The 25,172-nt window shown below is 43.0% G+C and overlaps 1 protein-coding gene across 5 annotated transcripts in view; it reads right to left on the bottom strand.

Annotated features, from left to right (window-relative positions):
• Nucleotides 1-8,296: 8,296 nt before the first annotated feature.
• Nucleotides 8,297-25,172, bottom strand: part of znf827 (zinc finger protein 827) — a 119,379-nt gene continuing 102,503 nt past the window's right edge. For 3 of the 5 annotated variants that reach the window (XM_068041413.1, XM_068041421.1, XM_068041406.1), the window contains one exon: nt 8,297-10,956. In XM_068041413.1, coding sequence (XP_067897514.1) covers nt 10,137-10,956 — 820 coding nt within the window. In that variant the 3' untranslated portion in view covers nt 8,297-10,136. Of the gene's footprint in view, nt 10,957-11,840; nt 11,926-12,095; nt 12,183-25,172 lie in introns of those variants that run through there. The other 2 variants (XM_068041429.1, XM_068041437.1) reach the window with 2 other exon arrangements.

The following is a 25,172-nucleotide window of genomic DNA, read 5'->3' on the forward strand; positions in this document are numbered from 1 at the left end:
CTGAATCCCCCACCATCAACATCCTGGGGGTTACCATTGACCAAAAACTTAACTGAAACAGTCACGTAAATACTATGGCTACAAGAGCAAGTCAGAGGCTGGGAATTCTGCAGCAGGTAACTCACTTCCTGACTCCCCTGTGCCTCCTACATCATCTACAAAGTACAAGTCAGGAGTGTGATGGAATACTCTCCACCTGCCTCTATGAATGCAGCTCCATCAACAGCTAAGAAGCTCGACATCATCCAGGATAAAGCTTAATCGGCACCCCATCCACCACCTTAAACATTCATTTCCTCCACCACTGTCGCACAGTGGCAGCAGTGTGTACCTTGTACAAGATGCACTACAGAAACTTGCCAACTCTCCTTTGACAGGTCCTTCCAACCTCATGACCTCTACCACCTGGAAGGGCAAGGGCAGCAGAAGCATGCGAGCACCACCACCTGCACGTATCCTTCCAAGCCACACACCATCCTGACTTGGAACTATTTCGCTGTTCCTGCGCTATCACTGGGTCAAAATCCTGGAACTCTTTTCCTAACAGCACCATGGGTGTACCTACACCAGATGGATTGCATCGGTTCAAGAAGGCAGCTCACCAACACCTTCTCAAGGGTAATTAGAGATGGGTAACAAATGTTGGCCTTGCCAGCGATGTCCACATCCCATGAAAGAAAAAAAATGCTTCAGCATTTGCTGTCAATCAATTTAGCTCCAGCCGTTTCAGTAAGCCTTCTAAGACAATGCCCAATACCATCATCATTGTACACTTATTGATGTAAAATCAACTGAAATCGAGAACTAAAGGCTGTTAATGTTGATTATAGTTCTTTGTAATTGATTTTTTGAAAGACTTGTTAATGAGATTCCCCTCGTGAGTTGAGAGCTGATGCAATTTGCGAAGGGTTTAAAATACCAGATGATTAATTAATATTCTGTAGAATAAAAACATTTCCTTGCCCCATGACTGGAGATCCCAGTCATAGCAGGATGATGCAGTTTCTCACAGCTGTACCATAAGCACATTATAATGGGAGAGAATTTATAGTCTGTACTAGAGAGACCCTCACAATGCAGCATCAGAAAAGAATTTGCATGCTATTATTGCTCATTCACTATGCACTTAGTTTAGTTTTAGTTTAGAGATACAGCACTGAAACGGGCTCTTCGGCCCACCGAGTCTGTGCTGACCACCAACCACCCATTTATACTAATCCTACACTAATCCCATATTCCTACCACATCCCCACCTGTCCCTATATTTCCCTACCACCTACCTATACTAGTGACAATTTATAATGGCCAATTTACCTACCAACCTGCAAGTCTTTTTGGCTTGTGGGAGGAAACCGGAGCACCCGGAGAAAACCCACGCAGACACAGGGAGAACTTGCAAACTCCACACAGGCAGTACCCAGAATTGAACCCGGGTCGCTGGAGCTGTGAGGCTGCAGTGCTAACCACTGCGCCGCCCAATCAGTGTGAAGCTATTATGAACGAAGCTAATAAGATCACAACAGACTTATGGATGAATTCATCCATCCAGAACAATCCTACATGCCCCTCATTGCTGCATGTAGTTGTTTCTTAACTGATTCCAGGATTTTCACCTCCACCGCTGTACCCAGAAGCCCATTCTTTGTGCTGATCACTCTCTGTGTGAAGAACCTCCTGATAGCAGTCTGAAACTTACATTTTGTCATCTTTTCCTATTTCCATGGATTATTTTAAAGGAGTGGTTCAGATTTCCTTTTACGCCTTTATATAACTCTGTAAGCTCACTTTGCAATGCCTTCATTCCAGGCTCAAAAGCCCAAGACTATCCAGTCTTTCCTGATAATTCAAGACCCTCTGACACATTCGATGAGCCTCGTGGCTCTTGACTGCACTGTTTCCATTGTTTGAATGCCTTTGTTGTTTCTCGGTGACTAGGAGTGGACACAGTATTCAAGCTGTGGTCTGACTAGCCATCTGTTCAGTTTGATCATAACTTTCTCGACTTCTTCTATTCTACTGTTCTGGCAAAGTAGCTCAACATATTCTATGTATTGGTTGGTCATGTTGGCTGTTGAGTTTGCTAGCTCTCCTAGGTCTCTTTCAACATCATCCTTAGCTATTTCAACATGATTCACGAAATACATGTGTTGTCATATTCAATAATTCATGGCCTGTCTCCTTCAGTTCCATTGCCCCTCCAAGTTTGGTATCATCTGCAAATCTGCATTGAGTTTCTAAATCCAAGGGAGTGATTTTACCCCTACCAGCTCAGCAGAAACTAGGTGGTTGGGCATCACCCAGGTTACTTACCTGCCAGAAAGCTGCAGGCTCTCACAATTCTGAATTGTAACCTGCTTTTTTGAGCAGGTAGCAAGGATGCCCACCTAAATCCTGTGGGGTCCTTCTTTACATATTCAGGTAACAATGTAGGAATATGTAAACAATAGGTTCCTTTTTCCACCAGGTGAAAGCCGGCAAGGCACCTCTGGAACGAAAAAAAGACTTTAAAAAAAACCCCTCCTCTGCCCTAGTTTCCCCCTTTCCTAAATGTGAGAACCCTTTAAGACAGCCTAAGAAGTCGCTCCTGTTGGTAGGCAGCTTCTGGCCCGCGTAATTCAAGCAGCGGGATTTAAATGAGGTACGGGAGTTAATGTAGTCTGGACCTCAAACCCATCCAGAGTTACAATTGGGCTCTAAATCATTGATATAATTTAGAAAAAAACAGTGGTTTGAATACTGAGTCCTGGGACAGCATTCTCAGTAATAGCCCCCATCCTAATGTTACCCATTTAATCAGTATTTGTTCTTTTCTACCCATCAACCAGTTTCTTATCCCTATCCAAGATTTGGTCTGAATGCTCACAGCTTTTAGCTTAATTAGAGATAAGGAGGCCCAAAGAAAGAGAGAAGAGTGACCCTTTGTATGGAATTTTATCAAGAGCTCTTTGGAAGGCTAAGTACAGAATGCCTTAAGGTTCACCACAGTCCACTTGAATTTTCACTTCCTCAAAGAAATCAAGGAGATTGATAAGGCAGGATTTTCCCATCTAAAGCCTTGTTGATTGCTGTTTACTAGGCTTTTATTGACTAACTAATCCTAACGTTTACTCCTGATAATTGATTCCATATTTGTCATTGAATTGAAGACTGATGCCTCTGTACTTGCCTATGACATTTTTGTTACTTTTTGAACATCGCTGTAAATAAACCTGTTTCAAATCTGCTGGTCCCTCCCCTGGGTCCATTCTATTGATTGCCAGTGCCATACACAGCTCCTCATGAGTCTCTCTCAACACTTCGGGATAAATACCATCTTTCCCTGGAGATTTATTTGTTTTAAGCTTGTCCAGCATTTCCATCGCATTTCTACCGAAATCTTGAATTATACCATGATACTCGTTGTTTATTAGGGAGGGCATGTTGCTCATATCTTCCTTTGCGATAGGTGGGAAAGCAAGTTCTGAGGAGGACACAGAGAGTCTGCAAAGGAATATACATCAGTTAAGTGAGTGGGCAGAAATTCGGCAGACAGAGTATACAATAGGAAAACGTGAGGTTGTCCACTTTGGTAGGAAGAACAGAAAAGCAAAATATTATTTAATTGGAGAGAGACTACAGAATGCTGCAGTACAGCGGGATCTGGGTGTCCTCCTAAATGAATCACAAAAAGTACCGGTACAGCAAGTAATTAGGAAGGCAAATAGAATGTTGGCCTTTATTGAAAGGGGGATGAAGTATAAAAGTAGGGAAGTCTTGGACAATTGTACAGGTGAGATCACACCTAGAGTACTGCGTACAGTTTTGGTTTCCTTATTTAAGGAGGGATATACTTGCATTGGAGGCAGTTCAGAGAAGGTTCACTAGGTTGATTTCTGGGGTGAAAGGGTTGTCTTATGAGGAAAGGTTGAGCAAGTTGGGCCGAAACTCCTTGGAGTTTAGAAGAATGAGAGATGAACTTATTGAAACAAAGAAGGGAGGGCTTGACAGGGTAGATGCTGAGGGGATGTTCCCCAGGTCCCTCTGCTCTTGCACCCCCTTTAGAATTGTACTCTTTAAGTTATATTGCCTTTCCTTGTTCTTCCTACCAAAATGAATCACTTCATACTTCTCTGCATTAAATTTCATCTGCCACTTGTCGGCCCATTCCACCAGCCTATGTCCTCTTGAAGTTTATCACTATCCTCCTCACATTTCCTCACATAGAGGCGTTCAAAATCGTGAGGAGTCTGAACAGAGCAGATAGGGAGAAACTGTTCCCATTGGCGGAAGGATCCAGAACCAGAGGACACCAATTTAAGGTGATTGGCAAAAGAAGCAACTACGATATGAGAAAAATCTTTTTTATGCAACAAGTGTTTGGGATTTGGAATGCATTGCCTGAGAGTCTGGTGGAAGCAGATTCAATTGAGGTCTTCAAAAGAGAACTGGATAACTATCCAAAGAGAAAAAAATTGCAGGGCTAGGGGGTAAAGGCAGGGGAGTGGGACTAGGTGAGTTGCTCTTGCAGAGAGCTGGCATGGACATCCTTAGTGCGATAACCATTTTATGATTCAATGATAAGTGTTGTAAGAGGCACATCTTAAGGTGAATTAGCAGACAATTGCTATTGGTGAGGGATGTTTGCAGACTGGCAGGTGCCTGTAAATTCTGAAGCACACCTGAAACCAGGAGACGTAACTGCCTTTCTTTTTCTATGTTTTAAAATACTTTGACACTTTATAATAGCAGATGTGTCATTGCAAGGTAAAATACTTCCATCGTTATAAAAGAGCATCTCAGATGACCTGCTGTTTTATAATGATGGGAGTATTTTACTGTGTAATAAAAAAGTACTATTTTGCTTCTTACACCAAGCTGTGTTCATGTGGCCCGTTCCTTTGGTTCAGATAAATACCTTTGTAGTCTTTGGCTCACTGTATACGTGACCTCTGATGTCAAGATATGTAAATAAAGGCTTTTGGCAGTCGCCATTTTATGCACCACTTGGAACATGGTGCCAGAAGTGAGTAGTGGGGATTTGAGAGGATTTTGATAGCTGCAAGACAGCTAGCAGTTGTGCAAAAAATCAGAGAAGAATTAGGCCCTATGGAGTTCTAGGAGGAGAGGTTTTAGTTTAAAAAAAAACTCCTGTCACTTTGCACAGGATATCGACTGCTGGTTAAACCATTATGTCTTCGATTTTTCCAGTACCTATTCCTATTCACATGAAGGGAGACTTGAAAGGGAATTTGCAATTCTTCCAGTCTCAATGGCAGAATTATGAGATTGCCATAGAGTTGTACAAGAAACTAGAACAGATAAATTGGGGAGGAATGTTGCATGCTGTATTGTACCCTAGATTTTACTGAGAAAAGATTGAGAGATTTTGGAGGCCTTGAAGACCCACTTTGAACCCTCTACTGTCATTTATGAACGCTATATTTTTAACACTAGAGCTCAGGAAGAGAGGGAGAATATTGATCAGTATGTGACTGTATTGAGACGTCTAGCTGAGCCTTGTGAGTTTGAGCAACTGAGGGATGATCTCATCAGAGACACGATTGTCTTTGGAACAAGAGATCCTGCTGTGAGAGCACGTCTGCTGAGAAAAAAGCTTACTCTCAAGAAAGCTTTTGACTCGTGCAGAAGCTCTGAGGTGGCTAATCAATGGCTGAAAAGTATTGATGGGAGAACTAACGAGACTGTGCATTACGCTGAAAGGCTGTCCAAGTCTTCCAATGCTGAAAAGGACAAAATTCAGAAGGGCCAGCAGAAAGAACAAGGTCAGAGAACTGGATGGCAAGCTTGGGGAAAGCAGTGTTCTAACTGCAAGATGCCAAACCACTTTGCACACAAGTGTTTTGCTAGAAAGAAAAGCAAGCCGATAGAGATGGTTGATGGAGAGAGGTCAGATGACGATTCTGATGAATCACTACACCCTAGAACATGATGCTGCTGTCAAATCACGAGGTAGAAAATGGTTTGTGACTGTTGGAATGATGACTGAAGGACAGCATCAAGCTGCTGTGAGGTGTCAGATAGACACTGGTTTAACGTGCAACATCAAGAGCTTCACGGATTTGTGTGAAATTGCACAAGGGGGTGACCTGATTATGAAACTATCAAAGGTAAAGTTGAGGCTCTATGATGGAACGATGCTCACCCCAAGAGGACAAACCATGCTGAGAGTCCATTGCAATAGGAAGGAGGAAGAACTTCTGTTCCAGATAGTGGGCACGAAGCAAACTCCCCTCATCTCAGCTGAAACAAGTCAAAAGCTTGGACTGGTAACACTGCTCATACCGGAAGAGATTTGCAGTGTTTCACATGACGCTAAGCCATTGACTGCTGAACAAATCCTGATAGATTACAAAGATGTTTTCACAGGTCTTGGCTGCCTTCCTGATGAATATCATCTCGATGTAGAGGGTGAGGCCAATTCAACATCTTCCAAAACCGTAAATGTAACACCTCTATTCAAAAAAGAAGGGAGACAGAAAGCAGGAAACCATAGGTGTGCTAGCCTAACATCAGTCATTAGGAAAATGCTGGAATCCATTATTAAGGAAGTAGTAGTAGAACATTTAGAAAATCGTAATACAATTAGGAAGATTCAACACTGTTTTATGAAAGGGGAGTCGTGTTTGACAAGTTTATTAGAGTTCTTTGGGATGCAACAAGCAGAGTGGATAAAGGAAAACCAGGATGTGGTGCATTTAGATTTCCAAAAGGTGTTCGAGAAGGTGCCACATAAAAGGGTTGTTACATAACAGCTCATGGTGCTTGGGGTAATATACCAGCATGATTAGAGGATTGGCTAACTAACAGGAAACAGAGTCAGAATAAATGGGTCATTTTCAGGTTAGCAAACAGTAACTAGTGGAGTGCCACAGGGAACAGTGCTGGGGCCTCAACTATTTACAATTTATATTAATGACTTGGATGAAGAGACGGAGTGTATTGTAGCCAAATTTGCAGACAATACAGAGATAGGTAGGAAAGCAAGTTATGAGGAGGACAAAGTGCCTGCAAAGAGATATAGATAGGTTGTGAGTGGGCAAAAATTTGGCAGATAGAGTATAATGTGAGGTTGTCCACTTTGTGACAAATGGCTGACTTCTGCTCCTTTTGCTTATGATTTTATGAAACCAACAGCTTTCTGGCTACCATTTGAGAGGTACAGATGGTTGTGCATGCTCTTTGGCATTTCTACTGCTCCCAAAGAGTACCAACGTAGACAGCATGATAGACAATGGTCTACCAGGAGTGGAAGCGATCGTGGATTATCTTCTAGTGTATGGATTTGGAGATATGACGCAAGACCCCATTGCAGACCATGATCGGAATCTAGAGATTGCTAATGAGAGTTCGCCAGATGAACCTGAAGCTGAACAAAAAAACTGATGCAGCTGAAGGTGACTGAAGTCAGGTACAAAGTGCATGTACTGACAGCTAAAGGACTTTTCCCTGATCCTGATAAGGTGCAAGCTATAGTAGAGATGAGGAAAACAAGAGATGTGGAGCAAGTTCAATGATGTGTTGGATTTGTGAACTACCTAGCCATGTTCTTGTCCAATATTTTGTCAGAGTGTGACCCTCTACACAAGCTCATTGCAAAGGATGTTCAGAGGTATGTCTAATCTAGCCTTTCCTGATTAGTATATCCTCTTAGTTTTGGTATAAACCTCAAATCTTTTCTGCACCCTCTCCTGTGCCTCTAAATCCTTTTTATAAAGGAGGCCAGAACTGTACACTACATATAATAAAATCTGATTATGTAAATTGTGTAATTTTCTGTTTAGTTAAGGACACCACTTTAGTTATGCTACCACTGTCAAAATGGAACCAGAAGCACTACCCTAGTTTGTTTTATTGTCGAATGGAAGCCACGCAAGGAAACCTGAACAGGTCTACAGGAAGTCGCAGCCATCAAATGAGATTACAGAACAAATATGCAATAATCTGAAGCCCGTCAGGAAAAGCAAAAAGTGTTGATCTGACAGTCTGCAATACAACAGAAGGATGCTAGGCAATTCTGACACTGGAGTGTGGGAAAGCCAATGTTTATACGAGTCAGCAGTACAAATACTTTGATGTATCTGGTTTATTTTTGTGTGGTGGGGACAGGCCATCAGAGGTTTAGAAAATATCCCAACTGTTCTGCTGAACTGCTTCACCGGAACCTCTGAGCTGTAAGAAAGGATCTATCGTTAGTCTGAACTGGATTTTAGATACAAATAAGTCACAAGTCAATCCACCCATAACTCAGATCTACAGAATAGGTATTTATTTCAAAGGAATATTTGAAATAGCCACTGTATTATTTAACTTCTGATGCACAATTACATTTTGGTGCCATAGTCAATGCAATCATCTGAATTATGGTTATAAGTGGAGGGGAAACAACTAAATCTGAAATAATAAATTAAAGTGCAGGAGTTTAAAAACAGACAAAAATAGTTTTAAGTTCAGAAAGCTGAACTGGCTGCTCTGTGGCACTACTTGTTGAATTTTTAAATTGCTCTCGCCTTCTAACAGCATGTCCTGTACAAAGCATTTCCACTCAGAATGTAACAGTATTTCTGTATTAGTGTTCCTCTGGGATGAACCAAGATTTTCCAAATCGCACTAAATTCAATAGAGCACAATCGTTACACAAAGCAAGACTGTGAATGTGGTCAAAACTGTTAAAAAAAAAAAAGCATGATTTCTTTGTAACTGACAAAACTCAGTTTGAATAGAAATTGACAACAGACAATAATGGAAGCTCAAAACAAATACATGATAAACTGATGTTTGTCAAAAGTGTTTTTTTGTAAAAAGCTTGGACACTTTTGATGCAAGAATAATGTCATATATACATGTTGAACTTGGAAAGCAAGCAGTCTCACCATTATAGATCATGTTTACTGTAAATGGACCTGATGCAGTTAGTGCACCAGCTCCAGTTTCGATTCAATTACATGATCACAAGGAATGAAAAGAAAACATATGTTGAAAATATAAGCATACAAGTGCTACCTTGGGAGGAATGAAACTATGAATAGATAGATAAAGCACTAGAAAACCAAAATAATGCAGATTTATTTTGAATATACTGTAGGTTACACTAGGCATTGGTAATGCAACTGAACATGAAATAGAGCAAAATGTCTAAGTGCCAATCACTGTCACAAGAAGCCTTTTAACAGCGTTTCTTTTAAATGCAGCAAAGCATAATCAAAGCAAAATATATAAATATAATATATACACACACGCGCAATAATATATATAAATATATATATATATATATATATATGGGGGTTGGTTAGGTCAGTTGGCTAGACGGGTAGAGTGTGTTGCAGAAAGATGCCAACAGCACGGTTTCAATCCCCGTACTAGCTGTGGTAGTTCATGGAGGCCTGCCTCCTCACCTTGCCCCACACTTGAGGAGTGGTGACCCTCAAGCTATACATCACCAACTGTCTCTCTCTAATGGGGAGAGATGCCTATAGCCCTTTGGGACTATGGCTAGAGCAATATATTATATATATTAGTACACACACATATAGCATCTACACAAAGCCCAAAATACTGAAAACAATGCTGCATTTTCAAAAAAACAAAAATACTGGAACCCAATTGTGTGGCTGAAGATGAACTCCAAATATAGTGCAGAGATCATTTAAACTGCATTGAATGCAAAAACGTCAATGTGCCAGCCTAAAGCTTGGAGATGATAAATGCTGAAAACAAAAGTCAGCAATGTCATGCATCTTTCAAAGTGCTAATGGTTGGTGCCAAAATAAATGTGACTGATCACTATCGCGCTGATCAGATTTAGTCAACATACCGCTGCTTTGAAATTAGTAACTAGATAAAAAAAAAATGATACTACTTTAACACAAAAATGTGCAAGACTAAGCATTGTGCAAAATTCTGCCTCATCACATACCTTTTTTTTTTTAGCCTGGGCACTTTTTTTTCCGCCCAGTGTTCAACGACCCTTTCCAATACTTGGGTTTCCATACAATTATGGACATTTAAGTACTAAATATATAATTCAAGCAGCACTTATATGAATACAAGAAGCATTTACAGCCACTTCTACACATGCTACTCTTCTACAATAATAAACATTTTTGAAAAAAATCTCGTGTTGCAGCAATAATCGCTGTTCAATCAGTGGCTGAAACATAAACTGTGTTTGCCTGTTCAGTTAGGCCAAGATAGGCCAAGAACGAGTGTTTGGGGGAAACAGTATCTGGGGATGCAGTTTTCTGCTGAGACGAATGGAATGTAGCTCCACATTTGTTTTGTGGAAAAAGTGTAGTCAGTGGAATAAGGTGTGTGAGATCACAGTTCCTGTATTTACTGAGGTGTGCAGAAATACCATTCAAGCCAAATAAGCCAAGTGCTGATCCGGTTGAAATTCTATTGTTGCCAGTCACCGACAGCGCAACAGTCTGCAAAGCCTGCGATGCTGACATAACTGAAAGTGGTGAAAGGAGATTTCTGCTGTTTAAGACAGAGTTACTTTCTTTCCCAGTCACAGATTGCATTCTCCCCTTCTCCTCTTCCAGATATTCACCATTCTGATGTTTCTTCACATGGCGACTGAAGACAAATGGATGTGTGGTTGTGAAGAAGCATTCATCACAGCACAAAGTCTGTCTTGGAGAGTGCTTCAGCTTTTTGTGTAGATTTAGATTGTCTTTGCGCTTGCAGCTGTAGCTGCACTGGTCGCAATGGAAAGGACGTTCCCCAGTGTGAACACGAACATGCTCTATCAGCTTATTGGCCGTCTTGGAGAGATAACCACACTGATCGCACTTGTAGTGGTTGCCAAGGCGATGTTCACGAATGTGCATCTCTAGCTCCAGTTGATTCACTTTAACGACTTGACAGATTCGACACTTGAATTCCATTTTGTAGTGTGTCCTTAAATGGCATTCCATGGCTGAAGGACGGTTTGTGGCATAAATGCAGAATGGGCACCTGAGGTACAATCAAAAACAAAGATGAAATTTAAAACTGAGATTTGATGTTACTACCCATTGTATTACACTAGCAGATTTGATACTGCAATATGATTGTGAAACAATGCATCAAGCTGCTCAAAAATACGAGACAATACATCCATTGAAACACTACTGAATTGGTTTCAACGCCCATAAATTAGATCAGCAGCAAAAGTTCAAAGTAAGCTTTAATTTAGAGTGGAGAAAAAAAAACATTCTCCAACAAACTATATTTCAGTAATAAAGACAAAGACTCTTACTGCTTGGAATGTTCCCAGAATAGGACTAGCAGAAGCTGGTAACATCCATTTCTCCTGACTGACTGAAACATGCAATGACATCTGTCAATTTATTGGGAATTAGAGTATTCTTATGCTCCTATAGGTATGAAACACATCCAGAGAGCGGGAACTACTTCAAGTACTTCCATCATTAATCAAAAGCTCCCAGCGCAATGGTGAGAACAGGTCAGGATATAATTTTATTTAGGAATTTTCAATATGCCACATTTCAAATGTTACTTAACCTCTTACTATTTTCACTAATTAGAACAATCTCATCATTTTATAAAGGGATTCCCTTACCATTTTCACGATTTGAAATCTGTGAATTGCCAAATTTTTGTTCTTATTTAAAAATCCCTCTATGTCCTTGCTCCCACCCTCTTGTAACCGCCTCCAGCCCAACTTCCCAGCTTGCACCTTCGCTCTTCTGATTCTGGACTACTACTTGCTTCTTAGCTCCCTCTACTCCATAACTGTGCCAAACTGCTTAGGCACCATGGCCCAACATTCCCCATTTGTGTTGCGTGATTTCTCCCCATCTTCAAAAGCTTCTCAAAAACTAATTCTATGTCCATACCTTTGGTTACCTCCTCTAACTCCTGCCTGGTGTGAGATTAGCCCCTCAACGAAGTGCCGTAGGAAATTCTGCTATGTAAGAAGCCCTATACAAGCATAAATTGTTTATAATTCAGCACTGTAATGATCAACAATTTATTTGGTATAATCTCAAACTGGAATGTGGTTTCTACATTTCATAATCGAAATTTATGTACATAAAGGATATACAACAAGGCTTAGTGGTTTACCAAAAAAAGTCTTCACAACTCACCAATGCCACAGTAAACCATCAAGTCAAAGTTGTGCATCCGATTTATACCACATCACTTTACAGAAATTGCAACTTCATGGTTCAAAGTATCTGTTCAAATAAATATTTAGAGAAGTGAATAAGGAGACCAAGGATTTATTAATTTTGGAGATGGGTAGAGGGAAAGACAGATGCATAAAAATAGCCAAGTCAAGGATATTCCAGCACAAAAGATAGCTGGTGGAAACAAGTATTGAAAATGTGGAACAAAAAACTTAAGACGTAGACAGCACAGGGACCAGTGAGAGTTTAGATGATAGAAACAGCAAAGATTGAGGTAACAGGTTGGACTAGAAGAGATAGACAGAAAACAGACAGTTGTGTCTCGAAATAAGTGTCAGGATATGTAGCCAGAGTTGGGATGTGGCAAAATCTGGGCCTATTAGAACAATACTATGAATAGAAAAGGAAAGGCAAAGGAGAGAGATTTAAGATTCGAAAAGCAGAAGGTACTTTTTGTGTACTTTTGCGTGATTGTTGCCAAGTTTAGATAATGAGAAACTTTATAACATTCCTTGCCAGACGTTTTCAACATTAACTCATAAATGGCCAGGACTAAAGTGAGAAACTGACAGTTCATAAGGATAAGCCAAAACAGTAGAGGGCAAGATAGGTGTTGACACTGGATAATAAAAGTAGAAAAACATTTAAATCCCAGTAATATCCCTTGCCTTATTGAGCATAAGAAAGTAATTCATTCATCAGCTCATGGCAGGGATAACCGACTGCTCATTTGCAGTAGAGAGAAGAGGGGCAGATTTAATTCAGTTGAACAGACTGCAAAAAACTAACACTCTATGCTTAAACAGAACTTGCCATCCAAGATACATCAGACCTGCCCTGTTGTTACTAAAATATTAAATTTAATGCTTTCATATTTTTTTCTTTCTTTAAATAAAATGATTTTTTCTCCTTTATTCCTCCTCCCTGAAGGGGTTAACTCCACATTGCCCCAAATGGTCATTAATCACACAAAAGCAAAATACTGGGGATGCTGGAAATCTGAAACAAAAACAGAAAATGCTGTAAATACTCAGGTCAGGCAGCATCTGTGCAGAGAGAACCAGTTCTGATTTAAGGTCATTGACCAGAACTGTTAACTCTGTTTCTCTCTTTGCAGATGCTGCCTGGCCTGGCCATTAATCATATGTGAACGTTGACTGTGAATGTTAGAAACGGTTAGGTACATCACAGTAGTCTGATCCTGCTCTTAACGTAGTCTGTGCATGCCCATATTCAGCAAGGGCCACTGGATAAAAACCAGAATGGGGAATTCTGGTTAATCTTTCCATCTAAAATGAGGGGCTATGGAGGACAATTGTAGCATCTAGGCTGAGACCAGCTTACTCATTAGAGGCTGGGATCGAACCTGGAACCTTTCTTTTATAGGTTACTCAGTCACTCAATGCACTGGCCAGCTGAGTCAAAACAAAATGGTCTTGTTCCAGTTTTATAGAAGTTATTTTGCAATGTACATCCTTTTAATCAAAATCAAGTTACTTCAGGAAATCAATTCGCTGAAGATTTCAATCACTTGCAGTATATTGGATATGAACCCAGGCTGTAATATTCGATCTGAGGTCAGGGAAGGGATGACAAGGAAGTTAAGACATTACTTAGTATTTTATTTAAATTGTTCTGCTTTTTCCCTCTTTACCAGTTTTCTCTCCTGTTCCTCCTCTGCTGAAGGTGCTGGCTCCTTACTGGGTAAGATTCCGTTGACGCCCTCCTTGTACTGCCCCAAATGGCCGTTCTTGATCCCCCAAGTAACTTATAATTGCACTTTCAAGTTGCCAAATGCCTAGCCTTAATTGTTGATCTGCTTAACAATTTGCTTTCCTGTGCATTTGATGCACTTGTTCTCAGGAAAAAAGTCATAAAACTCCCATTCTAATTGTTTCTCTTGGTATGGTCATCTTTGCCCACTCAACTCCTAGGGTCACAGACTTGGGGACACAACTGGTTTAGTCATCCAGCAAGAGTTCTTGCTGGACCACATCAAGTGCTAGCAGGTCTTACTCTCCTTTACCCACTTTGCTTACTTCAAGATCATCCTAGAGAGCAAAACCTCAGCTGCTTTTTTCTACCGCCAAACGCTTCCTTAAACCTCTCTCTCCTCTGTGCCCCCTTCCTCACCTCCAACAAGTGTGAGGGGCTCATGGAGTTTTGTCAGCCAATTTTTTTTATTCTTTCATGGGATGTGAACGTTGCTGGCAAGGCAAACATTTCTGTCCATCTCTAATTGCCCTTGAGGTGATGAGCCACTGCGGTCCTTGTGATGTAGGTACACCCACAGTACTGTTAGGGAGGGAATTACAGGTTTTTGACCCATCGACAGTGATGGAACAGTGATATAGTTCCAAGTCAGGATAGTGTGTGACTTGGAGGGGAACTTGCAGGTGGTGGTGTTCCTAAGTGTCTGCTGCCCTTGTCCTTCTAGGTGATAGAGATCGCGAGTTTGGAAAGTGCTGTTGAAGGAGGTTTTGTGAGTTGCTGCAGTGTATCTTGTAGATGGCACACACTGCTGCCACTGTGCGTGGTTCATGAAGGGAGTGAATGTGTATATGCTTCGGAGACTTAGACAACCTACAGCAGGCACTCAAAGCACCGGAGAAATACCTCCAGAGGTGCCTCCGCAAGATCCTCCAAACACGGTGGCAAGAAAGGCAGTCCAACACAGAGTCCTCTCTCAAGCCAAGCTGCCCAGCTCCTGGGCTCTAATCACCTAAAAACCAGCTCCGCTGGGCAGGACATTCGTTCACATGCCTGACACCAGACTCCCAAAGCAGCTGTTCTACTCAGAACTTGGTTGTGGTAGGAGACTCCCAGAAGGACAGTGGAAACGTTTCAGAGATGTCCCCAAAGCATCCCTGAAGAGATCAAATATCCCCTTCGACTTGTGGAAGTCCCTGGCTTATGATTGTCCCAAATGGAGAAAGCTCATTCAGGAAGGCATCTTACACCTCGAGGGACTTTGTCGGGAACTCGCGGAAGTGAAGTCGAGGCGTCGGAGGGAACACACAAACCTCCAAACTACTCATCTACCTGACCCTTCAAGCACCACCTACAGGTCATGTGGCAGAGTCTGCAGATCACGCGTTGGACTTATCAGCCATCTCAGAACCCATCGGACTGGAGTGGAAGCAACTCATCCTCCATCCCGAGGGACTGCATAGAAAGAAAATGTTTAAGGTGGCGAATGGGGTGCCAATCAAGTGGATTGCTTTGTCCTGGATGGTGTCAAGCTTCTTGAGTGTTGTTGGAGCTGCACTCATCCAGGCAAGTGGAGAGTATTCCATCACACTCCTGACTTGTGCCTTGTAGATGGTGGACAAGCTTTGAGGAGTCAGGTGGTGATTTACTCACCTAGAATTCCCAAACTCTGACCTGCTCTTGTAGCCACAGTATTTATATGGCTGGTTCAATTAAGTGTCTGGTCAATGATAACTTCCAGGATGCTGATGCTGGGTTTTTGAGCAATAGTCATGCTGTTAAACATCAAGAGATTCTCTCTTGTTCGAGATGGTCATTACTTGACACTTATCAGCCCGATCTGAACATTGTCCAGGACTTGCTACATGTGGACATGGACTACTTCATTATCTAAGGAGTTGTGAATGGTACTGGACACTGCAATCATCAGCAAACATCCCCACTTCTGACCTTGTGATGGAGGGAAGGTCTGACCTTATGATGAAGCAGCTGAAGATGGCTGGGCCGAGGACACTATCCTGAGATACTCCTGCAGTCATGTCCTGCGGCCGAGATGAACCAGAACCATCTTCCTTTGTGCTAGGTATGACCCGAACAAGTGCAGAGCTCTCCCCGATTCCCATTGACTTAAATTTTACTAGGGCTTCTTGATGCCACAATCGATCAAATGCTGCCTTAATGTCAAGGGCAGTCATTCTCATCTCGCCTCTTGAATTCAGCTTTTTGTCCATGTTTGGACCAAGGCTGTAATGAGTTCTGGAGTAGAATGCTCCTGGTGGAACCCAAACTGAGCAGTGAGCAGATGATTGTTGAGTAAGTGCCACTTTATAGCGCTGTCAATGACACCTTCCATTATTTTGCTGATGATTGAGAGTAAACTGATGGGGGTAATTGGCCAAGTTGGATTTGTCCTGCTTTTTATAGGCAGGACATACCTGGGCAATTTTCCACATTGTTGGGTCGATGCCAGTGCTGTGGCTGTACTAGAAGAGCAGAACAGGCCTCCAGTGCTATTAATGGAATGTTGTCAGGGCCCATAGCCTTTGCTGTATCCAGTGCCTTTATCAGTTTCTTAATATCATGTGGAGTGAATTGAATTGACTGAAGACTGGCACCTCTGATGCTGGAGACCTGAGGAGGAGGTTGAGATGGATCAACCACTTCGCAATTCTGGCTGAAGATGGTTGCAAATCCTTCAGTCTTGTATTTTTGTCTGATGTGCTGGCCTCCCCCATCATTGAGGGGGCGGATGTTTGTGGAGCCTCCTCCTCCTGTTAGTTGTTTAATTGTCCACTACCATTCATGACTGGATGTGGCAGGACTGCAGAGCTTTGATCTGATCCACTGGTTGTGGATTCAATTGGCTCGAATGCCTGCTGCTTCCACTGTTTAACATACATGCATGTGGACATGTGGCTTCAGCAGGTTGGCACCTCTTTTTTTTTTTGTTATGCCTGCTGCTGCTCCTGGCATGCTCTCCTATACTCCTCATTGAACCAGGGTTGATCCCCTAGCTTGATGGTAATGGTGGAGTGAGGGATATGTCAGTCCATGAGGTTACAGATTGTGGTTGAACACAATTCTGCTGCTGTTGCTGATGGTTGAAACGCTTCAGCCTGTCCTTTACACTGATATGCTGGGCTGTTCCATTATTGAGGTTGGGGATGTTCAAGGAGCCTTCTCCTCCTCCTCCTGTTTGTTGTTTAATTGTCCACTACTATGCACGACTAGATGTGGCAGGACTGCAGAGTTTTCATCTGATCCGTTGGTTGTGGGATCGCTTAGCTCTGTCTATAACATGATGCTTCCGTTGTTTAGCGTGCATGTAGTTCTGTGTTGTAGCCTCACGAGGTTGGTACACCTGATGCTGCTCCTGGCATGCTCTCCTACACTTTTGAACCAGGGTTGATCCCCTGGCTGAAGTTAATGAGTGAGGGATATGACATGCCATGAAGTTACAGATTGTGGTTGAATACAATTCTGCTGCTGATGGCCGACAGCATCTCGTGGATGCACAGTTTTGAGCTGCTTTTGCTTCTCTCTCCACAGGTGCTGCCAGACCTGCTGAGTATTTCCAGCACTTTGTTTTTATTTGAGCTGCTAGATCTGTTCTGAATCTATCCTATTAAGCACAGTGCCACACATCATGGAGGGTATCCTCAGTGTGAAGCCAGGACTTCATCTCCACAACGACTGTCCGGCGGTCACTCCTACCAACACTGTCATGCGACAGGTAGATTAGTTAGGGTGAGGTCAAGTAGGTTTTTCCCTCTTGTTGGTTCTCTTACCACCTGCTGCAGGCCCAGTCTGGCAGATCTATCGTTCAGGACGTGGCCAGCTCAAGCAGTAGGGGTGCTACCGAGCCACTCCCTGTGATGCCCTGAGACTTCATGGAGTTCGGAGTCAATGTTGACAACTCCCAGGGATACTCCCTCCCAACTGTATACCACTGGGCTGCCACCTTTGGTTGGTCTGTCCTGCTGGTGAACATATATTCAGTTGCCTCTGCTGCTTCCTTTTCTTCCCATTGCCCAAGCCATGCCTTCCCCCAGGTTGCTCCCTGTTCTGAACCCTCATCTTTTACCAGTTTCCTTCCTATCTCTCCTCATTCTCCCTCTCAAAATTATATTGTTCATAGAAGTGATTTGGTAAAAATAAGCAAAGTGGGTTAGGAAGGAGTAGAGAGTTTAACAAAGATAATGGGACATCAGTGACTAGGGTGATACTAGGGAGAAATAGGAAAATAAAAAACTAAAGGCACTACATTTGAATGCCTGAAGCATTCTCAACAAACTAGATGAATAGCACAGAGAGAAATTGATCGAATAGCCACTATTGAGATGTGATTGCAGAGTGGCCAAGGTTGAGAAATAAATTTCCAGGATACAGGAAAAACGGAAAATGAGGAGGAATAGCCCTGATAACAAATGATGGGATAAAGACAGTGGAAAGACAATATCTTAGCTCAGAAAATCAAGATGTAGATTCAGTTTGGGTGGAGCTAAAAAACAACAAGGGGTAGAAAACAATGGTGGGAGTAGTGTATAGGTTTCCAAACAGAAGTTATAGTGTCGGGCAGAGTATAAATCAGGAAATTAGAGGTGTAAGCAATAAAGGTAATACAATAATCATGAGGGACTTTATCTGCCTATAGAATGGGCAAACCAAATTTGGAGTAATCGTGTGGAGGATGACTTCATGAAATACATTGAAGATTGTTTTCTAGATCAGTACATCAAGAAACCAACTAGGGAACAGGCTATTTTAGGTCCACTATTGTGAAATGAGACAGGGATAATTAATAACATTGCAGTAAAGGAATTCTGGGGAATAATTATATGATAAATTTTATATTGAATGTGACTGTTATTTAGCCGAGTCCGAAACTAGGATCTCAAGTCTGAACAAAGGAAACTATGTAAGCATGAGGGGCATTTTGGCCAAGGTAGATTGGGAAACTAGATTAAAAGATATGACTATAGATAGGAAATGACAATTTAAAGAATTCATTCATAATTAGCAGAGATTATCCATTCCTTTACAGAATTAAAAAACCCTATGGTAAAACTGGTCCAACTGTGACACAAAAGAGAATTTAAAGACAGTATTCGGTTAAATGAAGAGTTTACTCTTTTTGACAAAAAGAGTAAGAAGCTTGAAAGTGGGAACATTTTAAAATTTAGCAAAGGATGGCCAAGAAATTAATAAAACTAGTTATTAGACAGCAAAACAGATCGTAAAAGCTTCTAGAGGTGTGTATAAGCAAGAGTAAATATTGGTTCCTTAGAGAGAGAGAGAAGAAATTGTAATAGGGAATAAGGAAATGGATGAGATATTAAATGATTACTTTGTACCGAGCAGAAAACACAAAAAACATTCTGAAAGTAGCGGCAAACCAAGGGCTTAGTGAAAATAAAGAGCTTGTGGATATTAATAAAGAAATAGTACTGGAAAATTAATGAGACTAAAAGCCAACAAAACCCCTAAACCTAATGGCTTACGTCCGAGTGTTTTAAAAGAGGTGATTACAGAGATAGCGGATGCATTGTTTTTTATCTTGTAGAATTCCTTAGATTTTAGAATGATCCCCTTGGATTGGAAAGTGGAAAATGCAACCCCACTATTCAAGAAAGTAGGGAGAGAGAACAAGGAACCACAAGCTGGTTAGCCCGGCAGCAGTAGCAGGCAAAATACTGCAATTACTACAAGTAGGGACAAAACAGAGCACTATGAAAATCATAATTAAGCAGAACAAAACACAGATTTGTGAAAAGAGTGTTTGACAAATCTGTCAGTTTTTTGAGGATGCAACTAGTAGCATCGATGAGGGGGAACCAGTGAATGTAATGTATTTAGATTTTACAGAAAGTATTCAATAAGGTGTCACAAAAGAGGTTATTACACAAAATTAGGGCTCATGGGATTGGGGCAAGATATTAGCATGGATTGAAGATTGATGGACAGCAGAGTAGGCATAAATGGGCTACTTTAACGTCGGCAGGCTGTAACAAGTGAGGTACCGCAAGAATCAGTACTTGGGCCTCAGCTATTTACAATCCATATCAAATGACTTAAATGAGGGGATCGAGTGTAATGTATCTAGGTTTGCTGACGATACAAAGTTAGGTGGGAAAGTAAGCTTCAAGGACAACGCAAAGAGGCTACAAACAGATTTAGGCAGGTTAAGTGAGTGGGCAAGATGGATACATTGTGGACAAATGTGAAGTTATCCACTTTGGTAAAAAAACAGATTTTTTTTTTAAATTGAGAGAGACAGACTCGGGAATGTTGGTATTCAGAGGGATCTGGGTGGTCTTGCACACGCATCACACGATGTTAACATGCAGGTACAGCAAGCAGTTAGGAAAGCAAGTCTTTATTAAAAATGGATTGGAGTATAAAGTTCACTAATGTCCTTGAGGGAAGGAAATCTGCTGTCCTTACCTGGTCTGGCCGACATGTGACTCCAGACCCACAGCAATGTGGTTAACTCTTACATGCCCTCTGAAATGGCCTAGCAAGCCACTCAGTTGTACCTAACCGCTACAAAGTCAATAAAAAGGAATGAAACCGGACGGACCACCCGGCATCGACCTAGGCACTGGAAACGACGACGGCAAACCCAGCCCTGTCGACCCTGCAAAGTCCTCCTTACTAATATCAGGGGGCTTGTGCCAAAGTTGGGAGAGCTGTCCCACAGACATGTCAAGCAACAGCTTGACATAGTCATACTCACGGAATCATACGTTACAGACAATGTCCCAGACACTGCAATCACTATCCCTGAGTATGTCCTGTCCCACTGGCAGGACAGACCCAGCAGAGGTGGCGGGACAGTGGTCTACAGTAGGGAGGGAGTTGCCCTGGGAGTCCTCAACATCGACTCCGGACCCCATGAAGTCTCATCGCATCAGGTCAAACATGGGCAAGGCAACCTCCTACTGATTACCACCTACCGCCCTCCCTCAGCTGATGAGTCAGTACTCCTCCAAGTTGAACAGCACTTGGAGACAGCACGGAGGGTGGCAAGGGCACAAAATGTACTCTGGGTGGGGGACTTCAATGTCCATCACCAAGAGTGGCTCGGTAGCACCACTACTGACCGAGCTGGCCGAGTACTAAGGGACATAGCTGCTAGACAGCGTCTGCGGCAGGTGGTGGAGGAACCAACACGAGGGAAAAACATACTTGACCTTGTCCTCACCAATCTGCCTGCCGCAGATGCTTCTGTCCATAACTGTATTGGTAGGAGTGACCACCGCACAGTCCTTGTGGAGATGAAGTCCCGCCTTCACATTGAGGATACCGTCCATTGAGTTGTGTGGCACTATCACCGTGCTAAATGGGATAGATCTAGCAATGCAAAACTGGGCATCCATGAGGCGCTGTGGGCCATCAGCAGCAGAATTGTACTCATCCACAATCTGTAACCTCATGGCCCGGCATATCCCCCACTCTACCATTACCATCAAGCCAGGAGACCAACCCTGGTTCAATGAAGAGTGCAGGAGGGCTTGCCAGGAGCAGCACCAGGCATACTTCAAAATGAGGTGTCAACCTGGTGAAGCTACAACCCAGGACTACTTGCATGCCAAACTGCATAAGCAGCATGCAATAGACAGAGCTAAGCGATCCCATAACCAATGGATCAGATCGAAGCTCTGCAGTCCTGCCACATCCAGCCGTGAATAGTAGTGGACAATTAAACAACTAACTGGAGGAGGTGGATCCACAAATATCAATGATGGGGGAACCCAGCATATCAGTGCGAAAGATAAGGCAGAAGCATTTGCAGCAATCTTCAGCTAGAAGTGCCAAGTTGATGATCCATCTCGGCCCCTTCCTGAAGTCCCCAGCATTACAGATGCCAGACTCCAGCCAATTCGATTCACTCCGCATGATATCAAGAAACGACTGAAGGCACTGGATACTGCAAAGGCTATGGGTCCTGACAATATTCCGGCAATAGTATTGAAGACCAGTGCTCCAGAACTTGCCGCACCCCTCGCCAAGCTGTTCCAGTATAGCTACAACACTGGCATCTACCCGGCAATGTGGAAAATTGCCCAGGTATGTCCTGTACACAAAAAGCAGGACAAGTCCGACCCGGCCAATTACCGCCCCATCAGTCTACTCTCAATCATCAGTAAAGTGAGGGAAGGTGTCATCAACAGTGCCATCAAGCAGCACTTGCTTAACAATAACCTGCTCAGCTCCTGACCTCATTACAGCCTTGGTCCAAACATGGACAAAAGAGCTGAACTCAAGAGGTGAGGTGAGATTGACTGCCCTTGACATCAAGGCAACATTTGACTGAGTATGGCATCAAGGAGCCCTAGCAAAACTGTCAATGGGAATCAGGGGGGAAACTCTCTGCTGGTTGGAGTCATACCTAGCGCAAAGGAAGATGGCTGTGGTTGTTGGCGGTCAATCATCTCAGCTCCAGGACATCACTGCAGGAGTTCCTCAGGGTAGTGTCCTAGGCCCAACCACCTTCTGCTGCTTCATCAATGACATTCCTTCAATCATAAGGTCCGAAGTGGGGATGTTCGCTGAAGATTGCACAATGTCCAGCACCATTCGCGACTCCTCAAATACTGAAGCAGTCCGTGTAGAAATGCAGCAAGACCTGGACGATATCCAGGCTTGCGCTGATTAGTGGCAAGTAACATTTGCACCACACAAGTGCCGGGCAATGAACATCTCCAACAAGAGAGAATCTAACCATCTCCCCATGACATTCAATGGCATTACCATCGCTGAATCCCCCACTATCATCCTCCTAGGGGCTACCATTGACCAGAAACTGAACTGGAGTAGCCATATAATACAGTGGCTACAACAGCAGGTCAAAGGCTAGGAATCCTGCAGTGAGTAACTCACCTCCTGACTCCCCAAAGCCTGTCCACCATCTACAAGGCACCAGTCAGGAGTGTGATGGAATACTCTCCACTTGCCTGGATGGGTGCAGCTACAACAACACTCAAGAAGCTCGACACCATCCAGAACAAAGCAGCCGGCTTGATTGTCACACCATCGACAAACATTCACTCCCTGCACCACCGACGCAGTGGCAGCACTGTGTACCACCTACAGGATGCACTGCAGCAAAGCACGAAGGCTTCTTAGACAGCACCTTCCAAACCCGCGACCTCTATCACCTAGAAGGACAAGAGCAGCAGATGCATGGGAACACCACCACCTGCAAATTCCCCTCCAATCCACATACCATCCCGACTTGGAACTATCTCGCCATTCCTTCACTGTCGCTGGGTCAAAATCCTGGAACTCCCTTCCTAACAGCACTGTGGGTGTACCTACATCACATGGACTGCAGCGGTTCAAGAAGGCAGCTCACCACCACCTTCTCAAGGGCAATTAGGGATGGACAATAAATGCTGGCCTAGCCAGCGAAGCCCACATCCCATGAATTAATAAAAACAAGTGAAGAAGTCTTACTGCAATTTATAGGGTCTTGGTGAGACCACACCTGGAGCACTGTGTATAATTTTGGTCTCCTTACCGAAGAACATACCTGCCTTAGAGAGAATGCAATGAAAGTTCAACAGACTGATTCTGGGGATGAAGTGCTTGTCCTGTGAGAAGAGATTGAATGGACTCGGCTAATATTACCTACAGTTTAGAATGAAAGGCCTTGATAGAGTAGATTCTGGGAGGATGTTTCCCTAGACTGGGGATTCTGGAATTAGGTAGGGGTGACGGTGTCAGAATAAGGGGGTTAGCCATTTAGAGCAGAGATGAGGAGAAATTTATTCATTCAAAAGGTTGTGAACCTTTGGAATTCTCTACCCCAGAGAGCTGTGAATGCTCAATCATTGAGTATATTGAAGTCGGAGATCAATAAGATTTTTGGTGACAAAGGGAACCAAGAGCTATGGGGATAGTGCAGGAAGATGTAGCTGAGCAGGTTCGAGGGGCAAGATTGCCTATTCCTTCTGTTTCCAAGAGACCACCTCACTGCTGACCACCCAACCTCCCATCCTGGCCTTAATGCTAGCTGAGACTGTAAATGGTACTTTCTCCTCAAGCACCATCTCTTTTGTTTTCAGAACTGCCATCACCACCCATCCTTCTCATCTTGACCTTCTGTCCTTGCAAGTACAGCATCGTCCCAGTATCCCTTTCCATTCCAAAGTTCTTGACGTTGCTGTCAAGTCAAATCAGTGCCCATGTTGCCCAAAATTCCAGGTTTGAATCTCTCCATCATGTTTCTGCCCCTGCACAGCACTGAAACAATCCTAATCAAAGTAACAGATGACATCCCGTATCTGTGACCATGGTGCAATATCCCTCCCCAGTCTCTCTGCAACCTTTTATACGGTTAGCCACACCATCCTACTCTAATGCCTCCCCTCCATTGTTCATTTCTGTTGGACGGCCCTCATTTGGTTCCAATCTTGCTCATCCAATTGTAGCCACATCATCGCCACAAATGGCTCCTCTACCCAACTCTGAGCTGAGCTGCTAACCTAATATGTCCTCCATTATAAAGACCGCCCATCTCTACCTCCATAACATTGCCTTCCTCTGCAACTTGTCTCAGCCCACCTGATGCTGAAACCCTCATTCATGCCTCTGTCACCTCAGTCTTGCCTATTCCAATGCTCTCCTGGCTGGTCTCCCATCCTCCAGAAACTGCAGCTCCTCCAAACTCTGTTGCCATATCCTACCCTGCACCAATCCTGCTCATCAACTACACTGTCCTAGCTGACCTACACTGACTAACAGTCTCTAATGCCAGTTTAAAATTTGCATCGTGTTTAAACCCCTTCAGGCCTCGCCCCTATCTCCATAACCTCAGTCTTACAAATACAGCCCCTTTCCAAATTCTGTTCTTCTTACTCTGGCCTATTGTGCATTTCCTCCAGCCTTCACCCTAGCTTTGGCAGCCATGCCTTCAGCTGCCAAGGCTAACGGCTCTGCAATTCCCTCCCTAAATTTTTCCACCACTCTCCTCCCTCTCCTCTTTTAAGACTCCCCTTAAAACCCACCTGTTTCACACCAAGCTTTAGGTCACCCCTCTTAATATCTCCTTTGCTGGCTTGATGTCCATTTTTGTCTGGTTATGCCTCCGGGAAGTGCCTTGAGACGTTTTTCTATGTTAGAGGGACTATATAAATGTAAGTTATTGTTAGTGCTGTCATCATTGCTTATCCTCTGCAATGCATTCTCAGTAACAGTCTGCAGTAAAACCTGGACTATATGTAGTTACTCATGACACAGCAAAGTATGGTTCAAAACACTTAGCAGTGGAAACTGTTAATTCTTTTGAAATAAAAATGGGTTTAGTTTCTCAAGAGCAAAGGA

This window comes from Heterodontus francisci, chromosome 1, assembly GCF_036365525.1.
Source record: "Heterodontus francisci isolate sHetFra1 chromosome 1, sHetFra1.hap1, whole genome shotgun sequence".
Taxonomy (NCBI): Eukaryota; Metazoa; Chordata; class Chondrichthyes; order Heterodontiformes; family Heterodontidae; genus Heterodontus; species Heterodontus francisci.